Genomic DNA, 22,091 nt, shown 5'->3' with positions numbered 1-22,091 from the left:
AAATGGAATGAAGTACTGATACATGCTACAACATGGGGGGACCTTTTAAACATGCTAAGTGAAAGAAGCCATTCACAAAAGACCACGTTTTGTATGATTCCATTCATATGAAATGTTCAGAATGGACAAATCTATGGAAACAGAAAGTAGATAAGTGGTTGGTTGCCTAGGAATGGGGAGTGACTGCTAATGGGTCCAGGGTTTCTTTTTAGAGTGATCAAAATTTTCTGAATTTAGAGTGGGGATGGTTGCATAGCACTGAACATAGAAAAAACCCACTGAATAGTCCACTTTAAATAGGTAAACTTTATGGTATGTGAATTATATCTCAATAAAGCTGTTTAAAACACTACGTTGAATTCTCAATTCAGCTATAGCCCATTAATGCAATATTTTTCTTTTGTTGACTAATGCATAAAAAAATCTTTAAACATTGGATGATACAAACTTTGCTTATTTGAAATTGAGTTTCTCATAACAAATGAAGACTTAACATTACACTACTGCCTTTGTCCAGATTAACTTGATTATTTTCAGCCGATTATTTTCAGCTGTTTGATTCAAAGTCCATTCCCCAGCTCAGTATTAATACGTTCTTTTGGCATAACTCTGAAAATGAAGCACCCTGTCATGGCATTTTGTTTTCTGTGTGACAACCCTGTTATCTCTTAGAGCACAAGAGTTAGTATACTAAGTCTTTATAGCTGTCCAGGACTGTGTTGCTCATCAGGCTTAGATACAGATAGGAATTTCTGGTCCTGCCACTTAAGGGCTGTGACATCTTGGGCAAGTTTTTAACTGCTCTGAGCCTTATTTTCTTTTGGAAAAGGGCCCTGCTTTTCAGGGTTGTTGTGAAGAAAAGAAATGTTCTATGTATTTAGCATAATGTCTGTCACATAAACTTAAAAAAATGGCAACTATTATTAATAATCTAAGACTTTTAAAGACAACTGACTATTGTAGGTTTTCTTGTAATCTAGATTACCTTTTACAGGGTTTATTTGGAGTAACCCAAGCCTCACAGCCGGGAGGTCTTTTTGGGACAGCTACAAACACCAGCACTGGGACAGCATTTGGAACAGGAACAGGTCTCTTTGGGCAGACCAGTACTGGATTTGGTGCTGTTGGTTCGGTAGGTGTTTGCAGTTAACTGTAACTTGAAGATGTGTATAAATCTGTTAAAGGAGTTTCTAAGAAAAATCTGTCTTTTGGGGAATTCCCTGGTGGTCCAGTGGTTAATACCCAGTGCTTTCACTGCCATGGGCCTGAGTTCAATCCCTGGTCAGGGAACTAAGATCCTACAAGCCACGCAACGCAGCCAAAAAAATTAATTAATTAATTTAAAAAAAAAGAAAAAGAAAAAGGAATGCTGAATTTAAAAAAAAAATAAAAGTCTGTCTTCAAGTATTTTTTGGGGTTATAGTTTATGATTTGATACTGATAGTAACTGAAAGCTATTTGGTAACTTAAAAATAGGCAACTTACAATAGGTTTATTTTCAAAAAGTAAGTTCTTTTTAAAACTTGTTTGTTTCAATACTTGTGTGGAGTTTGCTTCTTTTAGTAAAATTTCACTCCCGTTAAATTGTTGAGTTTAAGTTGAGGTGCTTTTGCTCTTAAAATCAGGTTTTTTTTTTTCTTTTTTAAATAAATAAATATTTTTTTACTTATGGCCGCATTGGGCTTTCGCCGCTGCGCGTGGTCTTTCTCTAGTTGCGAGGAGAGGGGGCTACTCTTCGTTGTGGTGCACAGGCTTCTCATTGTGGTGGCTTCTCTTGTTGCGGAGCACGGGCTCTAGGCATGTGGGCTTCAGTAGTTGTGGCACGCAGGCTTCAGTAGTTGTGGCTCGTGGGCTCTAGAGCTCAGGCTCAGTAGTTGTGGCGCACGGGCTTTGTTGCTTCGTGGCATGTAGGATCTTCCTGGCCCAGGGCTCAAACCCAGGTCCCCTGCACTGGCAGGCAGATTCTTAACCACTGCACCACCAGGGAAGCCCCAAATCAGGTAATTTTAAATTCCTATTTCTAACTTCTATTTTGGGTGATAAGTTGGTATCGTATTTGTTAATTAAATATTTTTGGTGGTGATCAAGTTGTTAAAATTGTTGGTATTCTGAAGGTCTTCATGCCACTGGAGGCTTAACTGAATTTTTTTTCCTTGTTAAGTCATTTAAGTAAAAAATTACTATATAGGAATACACTTGACCTAAAAAACAATAGTAAATACCACTTAGAGAAACTATATGTCTGTATTATGTACCCATTATAACAAGCTTTGAACTTCAGTTTAAAAAAAAAAAGGAAAAATCACCAAATCATGTGGTTGTTTTCATGGAGATTGAAATCTATTATTTCTTATTTGAGGTGAGAAATTGAGAAAATTAATGCTTCAGAAAGTTATTTTTTAACAACTTTATTGGGATATAATCCATTTGCCATGCAATTCACCCTTTTAAAGTTTAAAATTCAGTGGTTTTTAGCATATTCACAGATAGTGCAGCTATCACCATAGTCAATTTTAGAACATATTTGTCACCCTAAAAAGAAACGTCATCCCCATTAATAGTCACTTCTCATTTCCCCCAAGTCACTTCAGGCCTGCTGTCTATGGATTTACCTATTCTGGACATTTCATATAAATGGAGTCACATCTTTTGTGACTGACTTCTTCTACTGAGCATAATGTTTTGAAGTTTCATCCATGTTGTAGCATGTTTAAACTTTTTACTGTAACTCTTTCTACTGGCACATTAAATACATGATAATGTTTCTGTTACCAGGTAAAAAATATTTGATTGCCTTGTTGTGTTGTTGTTTTTCTTTGTCTCACTGAAATATTATGTTTGATGAGGGGTTACCATTAACTTCTCAAGCCAGGAGCATTCTGTCTTGTTAATCTTGCTCAGATTAGTATGTTTTTCTGATACTTATTCATCCTTCTTTATACCTTTTTTATAAAAATTACGACATCTTCTCTCCCTTACCACACACACAATCCAGTGTACCTAAGATAACCTCTGTTTCCTGTTTGGAGTGTATCTTTATACTACTTAATATTTTCCTGTGTTGTGTTCTTTTTAGACCCTGTTTGGCAATAACAAGCTTACTACGTTTGGAACCAGCACAACCAGTGCTCCTTCGTTTGGTACAACCAGTGGCGGGCTCTTTGGTAACAAACCAACCCTGACTTTAGGAACCAATACAAACACTTCCAATTTTGGTACATATAAAAAGCAGGTTTGACTCTCTTAAAGTTATACTGACTATACCACACATTCTCCTGATTCATATTATTGGGAATATTTTAAAATTCTCAGGTAAGCTGTGGCTTGATATGAGGTTCCAGAGGGAAAGGGAAATCAAGGACTTGGGTTGAGATGCCTGGAAGAGATGTATGTAAATTGCCTTAACTAATTTATATTCTCTTGACTCCCTGCTTTGGATAAAATGGGGCATTCAGCACATGCAGTAGCAGTACTGTGCAGAATGTTGGTTCTCTAATGGAGGTAGATTTTTTTCAAAATAAGGAATCATTTTCTTTGGATTACCTCACCAATAATTGAGAAACAATAAGTAAAACACATTTGCTTTAGATAACACATTCTGTTAGGCCGGGTTTCAAGCAGGGAAGTAGTAAACAGTAACTTTCTGTTGTTGTTTTGTGTTCTGTTTTGTTGTTTTTTTGAGATTTAATGATTCTCATTGGAAGTTGAAGCCTCTGATTTGGGGGATTGTTCATTAGTTTTCCTATAGCTGTGTGTATTTTTGAATACATGTTCATTGGAAGAAATTCGGGAAATATATGTAAGATTGAATAACAGAAAAACAAACCTTATACTACTTTTCAGAGATATGCTGGAAATTTTTAAATTCGTTTAATAGAAACATTATTTCTATTATTTTAACTGTCTTTTATAGCTACCTAATTAAGTTTTCAAACAAATTCAACATATTTTGAGATAAACTTTTCATATATATGAAAAGTTCATTTCATTACCAAGGGAAATAGTGGTTGAAATATTCGTTTTAAGGATTTCATGTGCCAGATGCAACATTAGGCTCTGGATATCTAGTGGGAGATGAGTACAAACATATGGTCATTTGCCATAAGTCAGCAGTTACACTTTTTCAGTGAGGTTTTTTTTTTTTAATAAATTTATTTATTTAATTTATTTTTGGCTGAGTTGGGTCTTTGTTGCTGCACACGGGCTTTCTCTAACTGTGGCGAGCAGGGGCTACTCTTCCTTGCGGTGCGTGGGCTTCTCATTGTGGTGGCTTCTCTTGTTGTGGAGCATGGGCTCTAGGCCTGCAGGCTTCAGTAGTTGAGGCTCACGGGCTCTAGAGCGCAGGCTCAGTAGTTGTGGCACACGGGCTTAGTTGCTCCGTGGCATGTGGGATCTTCCTGGACCAGGGCTCGAACCCGTGTCCCCTGCATTGGCAGGTGGATTCTTAACTGCTGCGCCACCAGAGAAGCCCTTCAGTGAGTTTTTTAATGATCGTGTACTGGAGAAAGAGGCTACATTAAGCATCCATTGGAAAGTTATATGTGTTCATGGAAATATGAACTATGTGAAGGAGAGAGATAGGTCCTTGTCAGGTACCAATTCCTAAATTAATGTTTTGAGTTTTATAACCCCTTTTGTTGGGTTGTTCATTCACTGCTAGTAATGATTATCATTCTACCTATAATTCTTTTTGGCTGTACTTGATGAAAGAATGGTTTTGAGGCAGTGGACTTGGTTAGCATGAATATCAAATTTTGTGTATTTGTTTCTTATCTATTAAGTAAGATGGGAAAGATACTTAAGGGTTAAATCAGTGTCTTTCAGCCCTTTTTTTTTTTTTAATCAGTCACTCCCTCTTCCCCAGAGAGACTTTGTAGACCTTTTTCCTCTTAAAAATTATCTTCTCACCCCATGAGATTTTAATACCACATATATACTGTGTCTGTTTTATGTACTGTGGACCTTTGGAAGGCCATAAACAATCTTATATCTCTTTTTTCTGCCCCTTAGGAGGTAATTTTACTCCCTTTGAAAATGCACGTAGGGCTTCCCTGGTGGCGCAGTGGTTGAGAGTCCGCCTGCCAATGCAGGGGTCACGGGTTCATGCCCCGGTCCAGGAAGATCCCACATGCCGCGGAGCGGCTGGGCCCGTGATCCATGGCCACTGAGCCTGCGCGTCCGGAGCCTGTGCTCCGCAACGGGAGAGGCCACAACAGTGAGAGGCCTGCGTACCACAAAAAAAAAAAAAAAAAAAGAAAGAAAAAAGAAAGAAAATGCATGTTTTTTGATAGCATACTTCACGTTCAGAATTAAATATATTTTCTATCTGACAAGGTGTTTATGTAGGCTGTTGATTTGAAAATGAAAACTCTCATCTTTATTTGATATGTCTCACTACTTATGTGCTGAATTTGAATTGTCTTTGTTTTTTAAATCCTAATGTTGACCTAGTACCTGGCATAGACTAGGTGCTCACTAAAAGTTTATTAATGAATAAGTGGGGCTCTGAGAGGAAAGATTCCCTATACAAGTAGGGGTTGCAGGGTGGCAAGTTTTGTTTTACTCTTGGGTGAGCTTGTCATTCCATTACCACCCCAGAGGGATCCAGATCTAACTAAGACGTTCTTTGATGTTCCTTTTGTCTTGGGAAGCTGTCAACTTTGCTGTTGTGGGCAGAGATGATGTTCTGATTTGGAAATGAGTCATATAACAAATCTGGAAATGGAATAAGGTTACACAAAGATTTGTAGTATCATATCATTGTTGGTTGCACGTTATCCAGTATGGGATTGTTTCGTTATGATGGTGATTAATCCACAGAGTGAAAAGGTTCATCTACAATTGATGTTGCCACATCCTTAAGTCATTCTTTAGAGTCATCAGTTAATTTTCTTAGTAATTATTCCTAACAGGGACTAGTTTAAGGTTAAGTGAATGAATAGAATTGTTTCAGGAGAGAAATTACAAGCAGGATGTCAACACTTGTGAGGAGCAGTTTAAAGAGGTTGAAGATCTTTTGGGTATTGATAAGATGGTACTTGGTAATAAATTATTGGTTCCTCATGCTACATGGTTAAGGGGAGAGTTGAGCTCTTTGTGTACATAGACATCTGATATTTTAAGCGTTTTTTTTTTTTTTAATTGAGATATAATTGACATGTAACATTATATTTCAGATGTATTGGGTGGGCCAAAAAGTTCGTTTTTCGTAAGATGGCTCTAATAGCACTTAGTTGTCTTTAACTTCATTTAAAACAATTTTGTTAGATTGTATGTGACAGCATGCATTTGAAAAAAGACTTATCAAAATTGGTGAATTTTTGTGTAGCAATTTTAATATTGAAGATGGAAGAAAACATTTTTGGCATATTCTTTATTATTTCAAGAAAGGTAAAAACGCAACTGAAACGCACAAAAAAATTTGTGCAGTGTATGGAGAAGGTGCTGTGACTGATCAGTGTGTCAAAAGTGGTTCGCGAAGTTTCATGCTGGAGATTTCTCACTGGACAATGCTCCACGGTTGGGTAGACCAGTTGAAGTTGATAGCAATCAAATTGAAACAATAATCGAGAACAGTAAACATTAAACCACGCGGGAGATAGCTGACATCCTCAAAATAGCAAAATCGAGCTCTGAAAATCACTTACACCAGCTTGGTTATGTTCATCGCTTTGATGTTTGAGTTCCACATAAGTTAAATGAAAAAAACCTTCTTGACCGTATTTCCACGTGCGATTCTCTACTGAAATGTAATGAAAACATTGCGTTTTTAAAACAAATTGTGATGGGCGATGAAAAGTGGATACTGTACAACAATGTGGAACGGAAGAGATCCTGGGGCAAGCGAAATGAACCACCACCAACCACACCAAAGGCCGGTCTTTATCCAGAGAAGGTGATGTTGTACATATGGTGGGATTGGAAGGGAGTCCTCTATTATGAGCTCCTTCCGGAAAACCAAACAATTAATTCCAATAAGCACTGCTCCCAGTTAGACCAACTGAAAGCGGCACTTGACAAGCGTCCAGAATTAGTCAACAGAAAATGCATCATCTTCCATCAGGATAACGCAAGACCACATGTTTCTTTGATGACCAAGCAAAAACTGTTAAAGCTTGGCTGGGAAGTTCTGATTCATCTGCCGTATTCACTAGACATTGTACCTTCAGATTTCCATTTATTTCGGTCTCTACAAAATTCTCTTAATGGAAAAAAAATTCAATTCCCTGGAAGACTGTAAAAGGCACCTGGAACAGTTCTTTGCTCAAAAAGATAAAAAGTTTTGGGAAGATAGAATTATGAAGTTGGCTGAAAAATGTCAGAAGGTAGCAGAACAAAAGGGTGAATATGTTGTTCAGTAAAGTTCTTGGTAAAAATGAAAAATATGTCTTTTTTTGTACTTAAAAAACTGAAGGGGGGCTTCCCTGGTGGCGCTGTGGTTGAGAGTCCGCCTGCCGATGCAGGGGACACGGGTTCATGCCCCGGTCCGGGAAGATCCCACATGCCGCAGAGCGGCTGGGCCTGTGAGCCATGGCCGCTGAGCCTGCGCGTCAGGAGCCTGTGCTCTGCGACGGGAGAGGCCACAACAGTGAGAGGCCCACGTACCACAAAAAAAAAACTGAAGGCACTTTTTGGCCCACCCAATACAATGTAATGGTCCAATATTTGATATATTGTGAGATGATTACCACAATAAGTCTAAGTAACATCTGTCATAATATATAGATAGAAATTTTTTTTTCTCGCTTACCCCTATGTTTCCTTCTAGGAGTTTTATGATTTCAGATCTTATATTCAAGTCTTTAATCCATTTTGTTTATGTTGTAAGATAATGGTCCAGTTTTATTCTTTTACATGTGGTTGTCCAGTTTTCCCAACACCATTTATTGAAGAGACTGTCCATTCTGCATTGTATGTTCTTGGCTCCTTTGTCATAAATTATTGACTGTTAATCAATTAATTGTTCTTAATTTTACTTTAAAGTTGTTCTGAAATAACAGAGTTGATAAACTTTCGTCAGTAAGAATCTGTGGAAATGTGTGGTATAAACAGTGTAAGTTGGGACTTACTTCCCTCCTGTGGGTTTGAGGTAGTTCACTAGTATCTTGTTTTCTGCTGTTTATGGGGTTGGAAGGTCCTTTTTGGTTAAATTTTAACTCAGACAACATCTCCAAGTACATTTTCTGGGTTTTTTGTTTTTATTTTCTTTAAAGGAAATTGATTGTGCTTGAGTGGGCAGTACTCCCTTTTTGTGGCATAGCTGTTAGGAGAATTGAAGAAAAGACTTAATGCATGAATTAAATGTATTGAAAGTAAGTCAGGTTACTTGCTTGGATTTTTAAATGACATTAGAAATATGTTTTCAAACTGTTTAATTCTTTAACTTTTGTTCTTGACATTTTTCATTCAGATATAAATTCAAATATTGGCATGACAAAGTATAATCTTAGTTGGTGACACTGACATATATTCCAAGACACTTCCTTTATTCTGTTATGTTGAACTTGTTCACCTCCATGATACCTTTTTAAAAGACTTCAGGTGTACCACAAACAGGATTTGCTGGCCAGTGATTGGGGTTTTTTTCCTCTTATCAAAAGAGATTAATGATATGTTCATTATCATTTGTTGATATTTAGCTCCAAAAGGAGTACAGAAACTGCACACATCTGAACAAAAGAGAAATAATAATAACAGTAATGTGATGTGTAGGTGTCTTTGTGGGGAGACTTGTGGATTTTAGAGGGGAATCACAGGGTTTTCTCTAAATTTTGGGTCATAGTGAAAAAGGATGGTTTGTTCAACTCTCCATCATCTCCGATAATGAAACAATTCAATTCAAGAAAGGTTATTCATAGATTATCTTCTCTTTTTAATGTCAACTAGCTGAGTCTTCGAATGCTCCTATGAGCTGATTGAGTCTGACTCCATTAAAGCTCCTCATGTGTGATCAGCCACACATTACTATTCATACAAGGTCCATCTGTTCAAAACAAAAGCTGCTGTAAAGATTTTTTTTTTTTTTTTTTTTTTTTTTTTTTTGCGGTATGCGGGCCTCTCACTGTTGTGGCCTCTCCCGTTGCGGAGCACAGGCTCCGGATGCGCAGGCCCAGCGGCCATGGCTCACGGGCCCAGCCGCTCCGCGGCATATGGGATCCTCCCAGACCGGGGCACGAACCCGTATCCCCTGCATCGGCAGGCGGACTCTCAACCACTGCGCCACCAGGGAGGCCCTGTAAAGATTTTTATAGGTAATCTTCTCTTAGCAAGAACCTTTAGGTTCAGTGAAGTGTCTTTGTTGACTGTCTTATTTTTTAGTGAAAGTTTGGGGGGATTAATTTTTCTTCTACTAATTAAACATGAAACATAGAATGGAGGCTTTGAGTCTTACGAAGGGAATGTTCCCCAAGCTCAAGCACAATCACTTTGCTTTAATATTGGGTATTATCCTATATTGAATTGATATTTCAAGTCTAAAATTAATTGAGTAAATAGGAAGACTGTGGGATCTGTTTATACTTACTTAAACTTAAAAATTAAATTAGCCTACCATTTAGGATTTCTAAATATCAAAAAATGAAGGGATGCAAAACTTAGGGTCAGACTGCTTTGTTTTAAATTCCCTTGTACAGGACATTGAGAGTTGTGTTAATGTACAGTCCACTCATTCTTTTGTCCTTCTAGGGTTTGGCACAAATACCAGTGGGAATAGTATTTTTGGAAGTAAACCAGGACCTGGAACTCTGGGAGCCGGGCTTGGTGCAGGATTTGGAACAGGTAAGGAACTGTACCATAAGATTTAGGAAGTGATACAACTAAATCTAATTGCTGCAACTTAAGACCTCTGTTTGATCATATACATGGAAATAAGAAGCCTAGATTTTCATTTTCACAAATGGATTTAGAAAACATTCCCGTATGCTTTACCAGATTTTAAAACCTGGCACATTTATCTTAGAGGCTGTCTGTTCCTTTTGTACAAAATGTTTGTCCTCTGATAGTTCTGGTCTACCTGGGATTTTCAGTACTTAATGTGTTATGTCAGAAGATACACATATTTTGAATTTTGGTCAGTCTTGCCAATTTTTAATTTGCCTTCCAAAAAGAATGCCAGTTTGCTTTTTTGCTCATATTTTATAAAAGTGCTCATTTTTTCATACCCTTTCCATATTGTTGGGCTTCTTCATCTTTGTGTGCCTGACAGTGGAAGTTGGTATGTTCTGATTTACACTTCACTGATTACCAGTGAAGGATACCCTTGTGTATGTTTACTGGACATTTGAATCTTTCAGTTCTCTATTCATAATCATTGTTGATCATTGTCTCTTTATTTTTGAGAACGCTTTATATATTGTGGATATTAACTCTTTTGGGTTGTATGGTAAACTTCTTGAGCCTTTGAGCTTACTCAAATTCTACTGCATATATTTTGCAAGAAATAAAAACTAAAAAGCTGTAGTTTTTTGTACGATGTGATCCTTACACTTAAGCAGAATATAACATCTGACATCATGTTCTCTTCTAATCCCAGAAGGAAAATTAACTTTGGTGTGGTCTTTTTCAAGGTAGTTTGATGCTAGACAGCTTATGAACCATAAACCTAAGCTGGGATAAGATGCTGCTCTAATGTCTGTTACCAGATATTTCCACTCAATCTTTGTTTATCATTTAATTTTATGATATCTTAATGTACAAGTTTTATTTTTATGTGGTCAGAGTTGTCATTCTCTTCTCTTTGGCTTCTGGGCCTTGCAGATTATGATTAGCAATGCTTTATTCTGTAGTCTAAGATTATAAAGTGGTCTATAACTTTTTTCCTCATGCTGTTTTCTTCTGTTCCACAATAATGTAATACCTCAACCTCTTTATTTATTTGAATATATTCGGTTTTCCTTGAACAGCTGTACCTCACAGACAATGAATCTCATTTTCACTGCTGTTATATAATCTTCATTCATGCTTTGCCCGTATAAACTAAAAGCCAAATACAATTAATAAAGAATTTTACACCCCCACCTTAGCAGCAATAGATCATGTAGGGAAACGAGAATTGTGAATCACTGAGTACACATTATTGAAATTCTTTGGTGGTCATGTCTGTTAAAGCAGACTTTTGGCTCTGAGAGGAATGTGTCTGGAGACTATCAGATATAAATACCCACATTAATGAATTCTGCATTTCATGGTATCACAATTAGGATAACATTGTAGCTTTGGACTGTGTTTTAGGGGGTCATTAGCTAAGAGGGTATTCCTACGTAGCTAGGTTCTTGGTTTGAATGATAGAGATTCAAACTCATACCTCAACAGAAGTACATTTGCATGTAACATAGGCCTTTGGGTACTTCATGAGTAGTAGACTGTAGAAACCTTAAGTGTACAAATACATAACTTTTTTGTACACCTAGATTTAAGTGACCAATCTTAGTGTAAAATGTTTTATCCTTTGGTGTATGATTAAATCATGGGTGCATCAGTTTCTTGTTTCACACAGGTATTAACTGTCAGCACTATCAATAGTATGCCATTTTCTTGGTAGTTACTTAGTAACAATACTAAGAAGTTTTAGTTCTTAAAATTTTCCATGAAGTCATAAGTTTAAGGGTACATCTAGTAAAGTTTGTTACACTAAGATATACACAGAAAAATCTACCCAAAGCTAATAAGTACCATAGATAAAATTAAATTCTAACATTTATTAGAAAATCTCAATGAGGTATAACCATTTTTATTTATTCTTTGAGCATCCTTGGAGTTTTTAGGACCACTGTTACCATGGTGCCACCAGTATATCTTCCTTATGACTCCTGCAACTACCTGTAAATATAACACAATTCATAAATTGACATTATTATACATAAGAATGTCCCTCAACTTGTGTAAGTCCTTTCACTAAGTATAAAAAGCCATTTGTGCATAATATAAGACTGATCTGGATAAAATACATGTTTTTATTATTTTGTAGGTTATGAAATATAGTGATTTTTAGACTGTTTCATGATTCTTCTTTCAGGGCTAATGCAAATACACACCCATCCAGAACAGAAATTTTTATCCACTTTATATATTCAGGTTTCATCTAAGCCTTTGTTTAGGGGTAAGGAGGTTTTGTTCTCTGGGGGCAAAAGAAGAATCCTGAAATTTTTACTGTAAACTATGTCCTTTAAGGGAGTAATATAGGGACTTCCCTGGGGGTGCAGTGGTTAAGAATCCGCCTGCCAACACAGGGGACACGGGTTTGAGCCCTGGTCCAGGAAGATCCCACATGCCACGGAGCAGCTAAGCCTGTGCGCCACAATTATGGAGCCTGCGCTCTAGAGCCCACGAACCACAACTACTGAGCCTACGTGTCACAACTACTGAAGGCTGCGTGCCTAGAGCCTGTGCTCCACGACAAGAGGAGCCACTGCAATGAGAAGCCCGTGCACCACAACGAAGAGTAGCCCCCACTTGCCACAACTAGAGAAAGCCCGCGCGCAGCAATGAAGACCCATGCAGCCAAAAATAAATAAACAAATTTTTTTTAAAAGGGAGTAATATAATTTTAGTTTTTCTTGGAATTTTCACCAGTTTCTAATGGGTTGGAACTTTAAAAGAAGTTTTATTCCCTGTTTCAAACCTGGTTTTTTTAAGGTGAAATAATCCCATTGCTATATTGTTATCTTATTATTATTAGTGAGCGTTGGACAGTTAAGGAATGCTTTGTCCATTTAGGAGTCACCTTCATTAATTTATATTGTATGCATTCTCTGAGTGTAAACTTGCTATCCTTTTTTTTGGGTTGCAATCTCAAGACAGTTTCCATTCGATATTTTTGACCTCCAAGTATTATGTGTTTGAAGTGATTTTCCTGGTAAACCATATCTCTGTCAAGAAGCATTGGTATGTTAAAAAGAACTTCAGATCTTCCAAATTGCCATTAACTTTTTCTTTGGGGTGGGGGGAGGGATGGAAAAATGTTTTTAATTTATGCCAATAACTTATCCTAAAAAAACTAAATTCTTCCCACTTTACACTTTAAAAATCATTGCCAACAACACAGTCCATAAGCAAGATTCATTAAGCTTTAAAACATTACAGGTTTCTTCAGCGGCCTTCTCCCTGGTGAAGATAAGTTCTTATTCCATCCACAGATTTAGGCTGAAACTTGAATCTGTTTAGTAACCTCATCACAAGGCATTCAGCTTTTTATAAAACAAAAAAAAAATTGTCGGAAATAGTTTTCATGAGACGGTATACTTGAAAGTGTTACTTTTTGCTCTTCAAAGAAGATATATTGGATTTGGTTTTCTATAACTTGCATGTTAGTCAAAAAGGTGACGTTTTAATTGGTTCAGTTGAGTATTTTGATTTGCAGATGTTGAAATTTAAGGAGAATTGACAATTTTAAAATTCTTTAGAAATCTGTTTTACTATAGAGTAGCAATTAAGAGCCCTGGTTGTATTGTCAGATGCATCGAGGTGTGAACTCTGGTTTCACCACTTACTACATTTGTGACATTGAGCTAATTATTAAACCCTCCATTTTCTCTTCTGTAAAATAGGGACAATAGTTCCTGCTTCAGGCTTGTGAAGTTTAAATGAGATGATAGTAGTTAACATTTAATGAATGTTAGTATCTACCAGACCTCTTCAGTGCTTAATATGTGTTTATTTTAATCGTAGGATAAATACCTAAGCTATGTATTATTATCTCATGTTATAGTTGAGGAAACTGAAGCACAGAGAGGTTAAGTATTTTGCCTATGATATATATGATGTACTCAACAGTTCTTGGCATATAGTTAGCATTTACTGTATTAGATTTTTTGTTGAAATGAGGTTATTATGAAGTTTCCAAATGTATTACATTTTTAAGTAACTGACCTCTCTGGCGTAACATCCAAAGGATCTTCTGTGGCGCTTTTTCTTTCCTCTTGTCTCCATAGCTCTTGGTGCTGGACAAGCATCTTTATTTGGGAACAACCAACCTAAGATTGGAGGGCCTCTTGGTACAGGAGCCTTTGGGGCCCCTGGATTTAATACTACAACAGCCACTTTGGGCTTCGGAGCCCCCCAGGCCCCAGTAGGTAAGTGTCAGTCACTTTAGAAGCCTTTACTCAGTTTATTTCTTGCTAATACTTAAACTTGCTGACTTGATTTTCCACCCCGCCCTATCCCGTCCCTACCAAAGCGGTATATACACACAGGTCGTCAAACAATCATGTAGTGCAGAAGGGCTTGTAATAGGTCCTGGCCTTCCCTGTTTCCCCACTCCTAGGTTCACTCCCCCAAAGAAACCACTTTTGTTACAGCTTTTAATTCATGTGGCATGTAAGTTTATATCTCTAAATGATGTGCTTATATTGCTGTGTTTTGCTTAAGTCTACATATATCAATATTTAACTTGTTAATGGTAGATGAGAATTTAGCTCAGTTATCACCTCTGTTTTTTATTCACTTCTCCCAATATATCTGTTTACTAAATTCCCTAAGTTTAGGGGGTTTTTTTGTTGTTGTTGTAGCTGGATTTGAGACTTTTTAAAAAAATTATTTATTTGGTTGTGCAAGGTCTTAGTTGCGGCTCGTAGGCTCCTTAGTTGCGGCTTGCCAGCTCCTTAGTTGTGGCATGCAAACTCTTAGTTGCAGCATGCATGTGAGATCTAGTTTCCTGACAAGGGATCGAACCCAGGACCCCTGCATTGGGAGCGCAGAGTCTTATCCACTGCGCCACCAGGGAAGTCCCCCACAAGTTTAGTTTTATCTATTAAAGTGTTTTTCATACTTCATTCGTTTGAATACCCCTTCCTAGTTTTTGTTATATCTGCCTGCCACCTCTGTTATTATTTCTAATTTAAAATTAACTCACTTTGTAACTTAAATATCTATCTTTTTTTTAAAGAAAATTATGTTTTACCAAAAATAAAAAACTGATGTCACCTGGCAGATATAGAGTAACTGAGATGGATGAATGGAAGGAGAGAAGGAAGGAGTGAGTCTCTGTACCATTAAATTCATCTCCTGTACTATCATGATCCATGTTTCACATTTTGAGAAGCCATGCAAATTTCCATGTCCTTACATACTTTGCAAATTTAAGCCATGTCCTTACATACTTTTTCTTATTCTGTCAACTAGGAGATAGTATTTCTTGAGTCCCCTTGGTCAAGTGAGGCCAATAGTGCTCTTCCTTACCCTTCTTTTTCTCTCATTTCTTTGCCCTTTTTATATTTTTGTATTGATAAAGTTGAAAAGTACTCTCTCCTAATAATTACTGTCTTCTTCCTTTGGGGAAAGAAAAATTTAAGTTTCAAATGAGCGTAGCATTTTATTATAACTGAAAATATTGCTGCTTAATCAAGTAATCTTTTCTCATACAGCTTTTTCTTTCGCCTGGAACTTCTAATTATTTTTTTCCCTTGCATTACATTACCTGCCCTTAACACCTTCTTAACACTAGTCCAAATTCTTAAGGGTAGTATTAGAATTCTTTTACCCTGGATACCTCATTCTTTGATCTCTCTGTCCTCCTGCGGCAGTATGAACTCTGATTACTCCCTAGGTCTTCAGCATTGCTCTAGTATATTCCCTTCAAGTCTACTCAGTGGAGACTGCTATGTCCTGGATATAGGGTTTTCCTCTTTATCTATTTCCTAAATTTTCTGGAATGTGTCTTCAAGTAACATGGATAATGAAAGGTAAACTTTGACTACTTACAGTTCTGAAAACATCTTCATTTGTTCTACACACTTTAATGTTATGGAATCTGGTGTGAAAATATTTCACCCTCAGAACTTTGACGATACTTCTTAGATTAACCATTTCTGATAAGAAGTCTAATGCCTTTCTGATTTTTTTTTTTTTTTTTTTTTTTTTTTTGCGGTATGCGGGCCTCTCACTGTTGTGGCCTCTCCCGCTGCGGAGCACACGCAGGCTCAGCGGCCATGGCTCACGGGCCCAGCCGCTCCACGGCATGTGGGATCTTCCCAGACCGGGGCACGAACCCGTGTTCCCTGCATTGGCAGGCGGACTCTCAACCACTGCGCCACCAGGGAAGCCCGCCTTTCTGATTCTTGAGACTTGTTCCCCCTAGGCCCACAGCCATTTAGGATTGTCCCTTTGTTCTGAAATTTCAGTGATTTGCTTAGATCCTTTCTGTCTTTTTTCTTTTTTGGCCACGCCACGAGGCATGCGGCATCTTAGTTCCCTGACCAGGGATTGAACCCTGGGCCCCAGCAGTGAGAGCGCCGAGTCCTAACCACTGGACCACCAGGGAATTCCTAGACCTTTACTGTCTTAACATTTGATTTTTTTCACCCATGTTTCTACTTTCTAGAAGTTTTTTTTAAATTGTCTTCTGAATCATCCTTTTGGATTTTTTTTATTGTCTTTCTCATTCTCTGGAAGTTCCTTTTTTTAAGCATCCAGTTCTTAGATGCAGTTTTTTTCTTGAAACTCTGAATTTAATTGGCATTAAAAAATTTTTTAGAATTCTTCTGTTCCTTAAATTTTCAGGATTATTTTTGTTTTGATCCTATTCTTTAATACTCAGTGATGCTTTCCAGTCATATTTAAGAATAAAATAATAAAAATCTCACTGGCAACTTGTGTATCTGGGTAGAGCTTTTTCGTCAGTAGATTTCATTTGATAAGTAGCCCAGGAACCAGCTGTTAGCCAAGGGTCCTCTAAATGTTAGAATATCACATTCTTAGCTCTGGGCTGGTACAGGTCCCCTTGTTGCCCTTGTTAACTTGATTTCATCAGAGGAACTCTATCTGATATTTTGACTTATCTGTTGAGCATCAGGGATTAGGAGGATGACAGGGTATAGTAGTTGTTGTGTATATATGCTTTGCATTGGTTCTTCTCTCCTTCCACAGTCTCAGTTCATCAAATTTACTCTTCTTGAATCTCTCAGCTTTCTGTGCTTCAGGCAGATAGTCCCCCCTTTTGGCTGTAATCCCCCTTGAGTGTACTCCAGGATATGGTTTACTCTCTCCTGCTTGTCCATTTCTTTCTTCTAGGCATTTGTTATATTTTCTCATCTGTTCATTTACTACCTTCCTATTCTTTGTCATTGTGGGCTGTGTAGATATTTTAATTTGTTTTATCCATAGATTTTAATTAGGTCTTTGGAGCTAGCAGAGGTGAATTAGAACTCTAATTTCTCTGTGAAAATTAGAATCAGTTTTATCATAAAATTATATTCAAATTTTGTTTTCCTTAGTTTTGATTTTAGTAGGAGGTAGCATAAATACCATAACCTGCTATTTACATAGATAGCTTTTGAATGGTTTTTAATAATCCATCTTTTCCCAAAGCCAGTTAAAAGGTCCTGACAAGAATTTGATATTACAGTTATATACAGTAGTGTTTCTGCTCATTTAAATGTAGTTGTATTGATTTAGAATGTACATCTTTGCATCACAGGGTCTTAGTTATAAGGTGCTTTAGAGCTTGTGGGAGTCCGTTACTTAAAAGCCTCAGCTATGGTGGCTTCCTTACAGGTTAGTCCAGTCCATTGTTTTGTTCAGGTTGTTTAGAAACCAAAACCTGCCTTTATAGAATTTCCACCCAGTAGTTCTACTTCTACCTCCTAAAGCTAAGCAAAATCAAGTCTCCTACAATTTCTTTGTGGTAACCTATTGCCTTTCTTTCAGATAAAGTATCAGTTTCTTCTGGTCTCAAAAGACTTGATTTTTATACCTTTTTTCTGTCTCTTTGATCATTTGGTCATGATACGGTTTTTCAGTATGTTTTCAAATTATTTTGACCAGAACTGAATATAACACCAGTAAATGATAGCTTAACTAGCGCTTATGCTTGCTTATTCTCTTATTTTTCCTAACTTATCAGCTCTCTTTTCTGTATTTTATTTGAAATAATTCAGTTAACAGAGAAGATTTCATATTTAAACATACAGAAATAAAGACATTCTCACACACTTTCCTAATTATGTATGTTTGAATTTGTTGAGGGAATTTTTATTTGAGCATACCCAGGAGGGGTGACCTATACTTGTTATATGGTGGGATCAGCTAGTGCTGGTCAGTGTTTTTTTTTATTAATTAATTTATTTTAAAATATTTATTTATTTGGCTGTGTTGGATCTTAGTTGCAGCTCACGGGATCTTTCGTTGCTGCGCGTGGGCTTCTCTCTAGTTGTGGCGTGCGGGTTTTTCTCTCTCTAGTTGTGGTGTGTGGGCTCCAGGGCGCGTGGGCTCTGTGGTTTGCGGCACGCAGGCTCTCTCGTTGAGGCACGCGAGCTCAGCACTTGTGGAGCGCAGGCTTAGTTGCCCTGCGGCATGTGGGATCTTGGTTCCCCAACCAGGGAGTGAACCTGTGTCCCCTGCATTAGAAGGCGGATTCTTTACCACTGGACCACCAGGGAAGTCCCTGATCAGTGTTTTTTTAGTGTATAATTGGCTATCAGGTAACAAACCGACTAGTGAATATCAGAGTTCATTAAGAATATCCAGGGATTTTTTAGTCTTATTGAATAGTCCACAGAACAACATTATGTTATTGGGTGGCTACTTTTCTGTATTTTTTTCTCACCAGTAGTCTTAAATTGGATTTAGGAACTTTCTGAATACAGATGCTTTACTATATGATCATTAAATTGACATCTCTGGGTTTCACAATCCTGAGCAAATCTGTACCCTCTCCTAAAATATCAACATACAGTGTTTTAGTATTTAGTGAATACATCCAGTTTTAAGAATGCTTAATTTGACTATGGTGGATCTACCTCTTTTCATTAATTTTATTATAACTGTCTGTTTTGGGTTTGTTGTTGATGCTGCTATTGTCTCTGCACTCCCCCACCCCCCACTCTGCTCCATTGTATTAAATTTTTCAAAATTTTTTGTTTGTGGCACTTCTTTTCCATAGATTATCTTATATTTTGGCTTTAGCCTTATTTTAAATGTTTATGAAGGAAAACGTATTTTTATTTCTAAAGTAACTTGTGTGATTTGATTTTTTTATCAGTATTTTTTTTTGAAATATTTATCTTCTGAAGAGGTTTCTTCATCAATCAGGGTACAGTGCAGATTTTTTTGTTGCTGTTTTCTTTTTACCGTGTACAATTGTAGATCATTGTTCCTGTCTGATGACGTTTGTTCTTACACTTTTTTTTTTTCTATTTCTTTATTTTCTTTCTTTCTTTATTTTTTTGGCTGTGTTGGGTCTTCGTTGCTGTGCACAGGCTTTCTCTGGTTGCAGCGAGCGGGGGCTACTCTTCTTTGCTGTGCGCGGGTTTCTCATTGCGGTGGCTTCTGTTGTTGCGGAGCACAGGCTCTAGGTGCGCAGGCTTCAGTAGTCGCAGCACACAGAGTCAGTAGTTGTGGCTTGCGGGCTCTAGAGTGCAGGCTCAGTAGTTGTGGCTCACGGGCTTAGTTGCTCCGCGGCATGTGGGATCTTCCCGGACCAGGGCTCAAACCCGTGTCCCTTGCATTGGCAGGCGGATTCTTAACCACTGCGCCACCAGGGAAGCCCTGTTCTTACACTTTGAAAGAAAATGGGGTGATCTTTTTTTCCTTTCAATTTTTACTTAAATGTAATATGAATATCAAATGCAAATAGTAAATATAAGGATGCCTTAACAGCCATTTTCATTTTCATTTGCTACCCTCTTCCTCTATATTCTCAGTATACTTAATATTTTTTATTCTGGAATTTTTTACTTATTAAATTAAATCAGAGATACTTTGTTATTTCCATATTGTCATTTTTAACAACTACTTAATCCACCATGTTGATGAATCATGATTTTTACAACTGTTAATGTTGGACATAGGTTGTTTCCAAGTCTTGACCATTACAGATAATAATGGTGTTCAGTGAACACTTACAAATATGTCTTTATTTTCTTTCTAGTTTAATTAAGTCCTTGGGTTAGATTTTCATGATTAAAATTATTAGGTTAAAAAATATAAAAACATTACTTGCTCTGTGTACTGTCATATTGTTTGTTTTAGACATATTAAACCAATTTGCAGCATCTCTAGAAGTCAGACTGATCCCTTTTTATATAGCTATGCCATTGATAGATAATGAGTTAGATATAAAATTTCTTCAAGGTTGTTTAGGTTTACATTTCTTTGATTATTGGCAATAATGAACACCTAAGTAAAATTTTGTGTGTGTTGTCTCTTATGAAATGCTCCACATATCTTTGACCTTTTAGATTATTTGATTGTTGATTTCCTTCACAGTTTGCTCCCTTGCTCTCAACCAGTAATGCCACTGAGTGAGTCTGAACATTTTGAAGAGAATCTCAAGTTCTCTTGATTTAAGGCACTGGATCCTTGGACTGACATCTTGCTTTTTCTTTTCTTTTTTTAAAAAGCTTTGACAGATCCAAATGCTTCTGCTGCCCAGCAGGCTGTTCTCCAACAGCACATCAATAGTCTGACATACTCACCTTTTGGGGACTCTCCTCTCTTCCGGAATCCCATGTCAGACCCTAAGAAGAAAGAAGAGGTAAGTTTAAGGATGTTTCTATAAAATCTGTTCTCAGAGTAGGAGAAACTTAGGTGTAATTAAACTTCTAAGACACATTATTTATGCTTTTCACTAGGCCAGGGGATAAATTATTTTTATATCTGGAAGGCAGCATGACAGTGAAATAAGTGTTGAACTGGAAGTGAAGGCTGAGACTTTTCAACAGCCCTGATATGAGGCAGATATACTCATTTTATAGTTGAGCAAACTAAGGCTCACAGAGGCTGATTCTCTAACATCATAATGTCTTAAGTGGCAAATCAAATTTTTTTTCTCCTGATTTCTACATAGCTTTGTCTTAACCTCTTAGGTTCTAGAAATGATCTTCTGCTCACTGTGTTGTGGCATTAAAAGTAGTCTTTGGTTGGTTTAATCCTGTTTTACCACTTACAGTCTGTGAGATATTGGGCATCTCCTTTTGCCTCTCTGAATGTGTTTCATCTGTAAAATGGGAATAGCAATTCTGTTCAGTGTTGAGAAATAGAGTAAGTTGCTCAGTATACAGAAATTATTATTTAGCCATTTATGTCTGACTAGTTACTGTGTTCAGCACTGAGGATACCTAATAAAAGTAAACAAGAATTCAGTCTCTAAGAGCTTGCTATCCAGTGAGGAAGATCAGACCTATACATGCTTAAATTTACTCAGCTTTAGTATAATATATGCAGTAATAGAGAGATGAGCCTATCAACTGATGAATGGATAAACACAATGTTGTATGTCTATATAATGGAATATCATTCAGCCATAAAAAGGAATGAAGTGATGATACATGCTACAACATGGATGAATCTTGAAAACATGCTAAGTCAAAGAAGCCAAACGCAAAGGCCACATGATTCTATTTATATAAAATGTGTAGAATAGGCAAATCCATAGAGACAGAAAGTACATGCTTGCCAAGAGATAGAGGGGACTTCCCTGGCGGTCCAGTGGCTAAGACTCCGCACTCCCAGTGCTGGGGGACCCGGGTTTGATCCCTGGTCAGGGAGCTAGATCCCACATGCCGCAGCTAAAGATTCCACATGATTCAACTAAAAAGGTCCCACATGCCACAACTAGGATCTGACACAGCCAAATAAATAAACAATAAAATAAATGAATGTTTAAAAAAGAGAGAGAGAAAGAGAGGAATTGGGAGGCACAGTATTTCTTTTTGGAATGAGGGAAATGTTCTGGAATTTAGTGGTTGGTGGTTGTACAGCCTTGTAAATATACTAAAACTTGACTGAATTAAATGCATTAAAATGGTGAATTTTATGTTAGTGAATTTTATCTTAATAAAAATTTAAAAATATCACAGAGGGAAGAGCATAGATTCTTGGGTGAGTTTGATAAAGGTTTTCAGAAGAGGTAAGGTTTAACTTTTTTTGAGAACATATGTAGAAGTTGGTAGATCTAGGTCAAGACATTCCAAGCAAAGGCACAGAATTGTGAAAGATAACAGAGATTTGGGAAGGTATGTTGATACTGAAGTGTAAACAGTCTGCATTGTGAAGAGAAGAATAAACTGTGATAGGTTTTATATTTTAGATATTATTGTTTCAAGTGGTTATATAATCCCATGTATACTGTTTAGGAAAACAAATGTATAACATCCTGA

General features: G+C 37.2%; 1 protein-coding gene across 13 annotated transcripts in view; it reads left to right on the top strand.

The window, feature by feature from the left end:
- The window catches only part of NUP98 (nucleoporin 98 and 96 precursor), a gene marked incomplete at its 3' end in the record, with an annotated part of 103,690 nt that overhangs the window by 25,572 nt on the left and 56,027 nt on the right, over positions 1-22,091 (top strand). For 6 of the 13 annotated variants that reach the window (XM_082626772.1, XM_082626771.1, XM_082626778.1 and 3 more), the window contains 5 exons: positions 995-1,132; positions 3,077-3,215; positions 9,685-9,777; positions 13,929-14,069; positions 20,334-20,467. In XM_082626772.1, the coding sequence (XP_082482898.1) occupies positions 995-1,132; positions 3,077-3,215; positions 9,685-9,777; positions 13,929-14,069; positions 20,334-20,467 (645 nt within the window). The remainder of the gene's footprint in view (positions 1-994; positions 1,133-3,076; positions 3,216-9,684; positions 9,778-13,928; positions 14,070-20,333; positions 20,468-22,091) is intronic. The other 7 variants (XM_082626780.1, XM_082626773.1, XM_082626782.1 and 4 more) reach the window with 4 other exon arrangements.

Source organism: Mesoplodon mirus (assembly GCF_964341445.2).
Source record: "Mesoplodon mirus genome assembly, chromosome: 7".
Lineage (NCBI taxonomy): Eukaryota > Metazoa > Chordata > Mammalia > Artiodactyla > Ziphiidae > Mesoplodon > Mesoplodon mirus.
The sequence above is the reverse complement of the archived record's forward strand: the minus strand, read 5'-3'. Positions and strand labels throughout refer to the sequence as shown.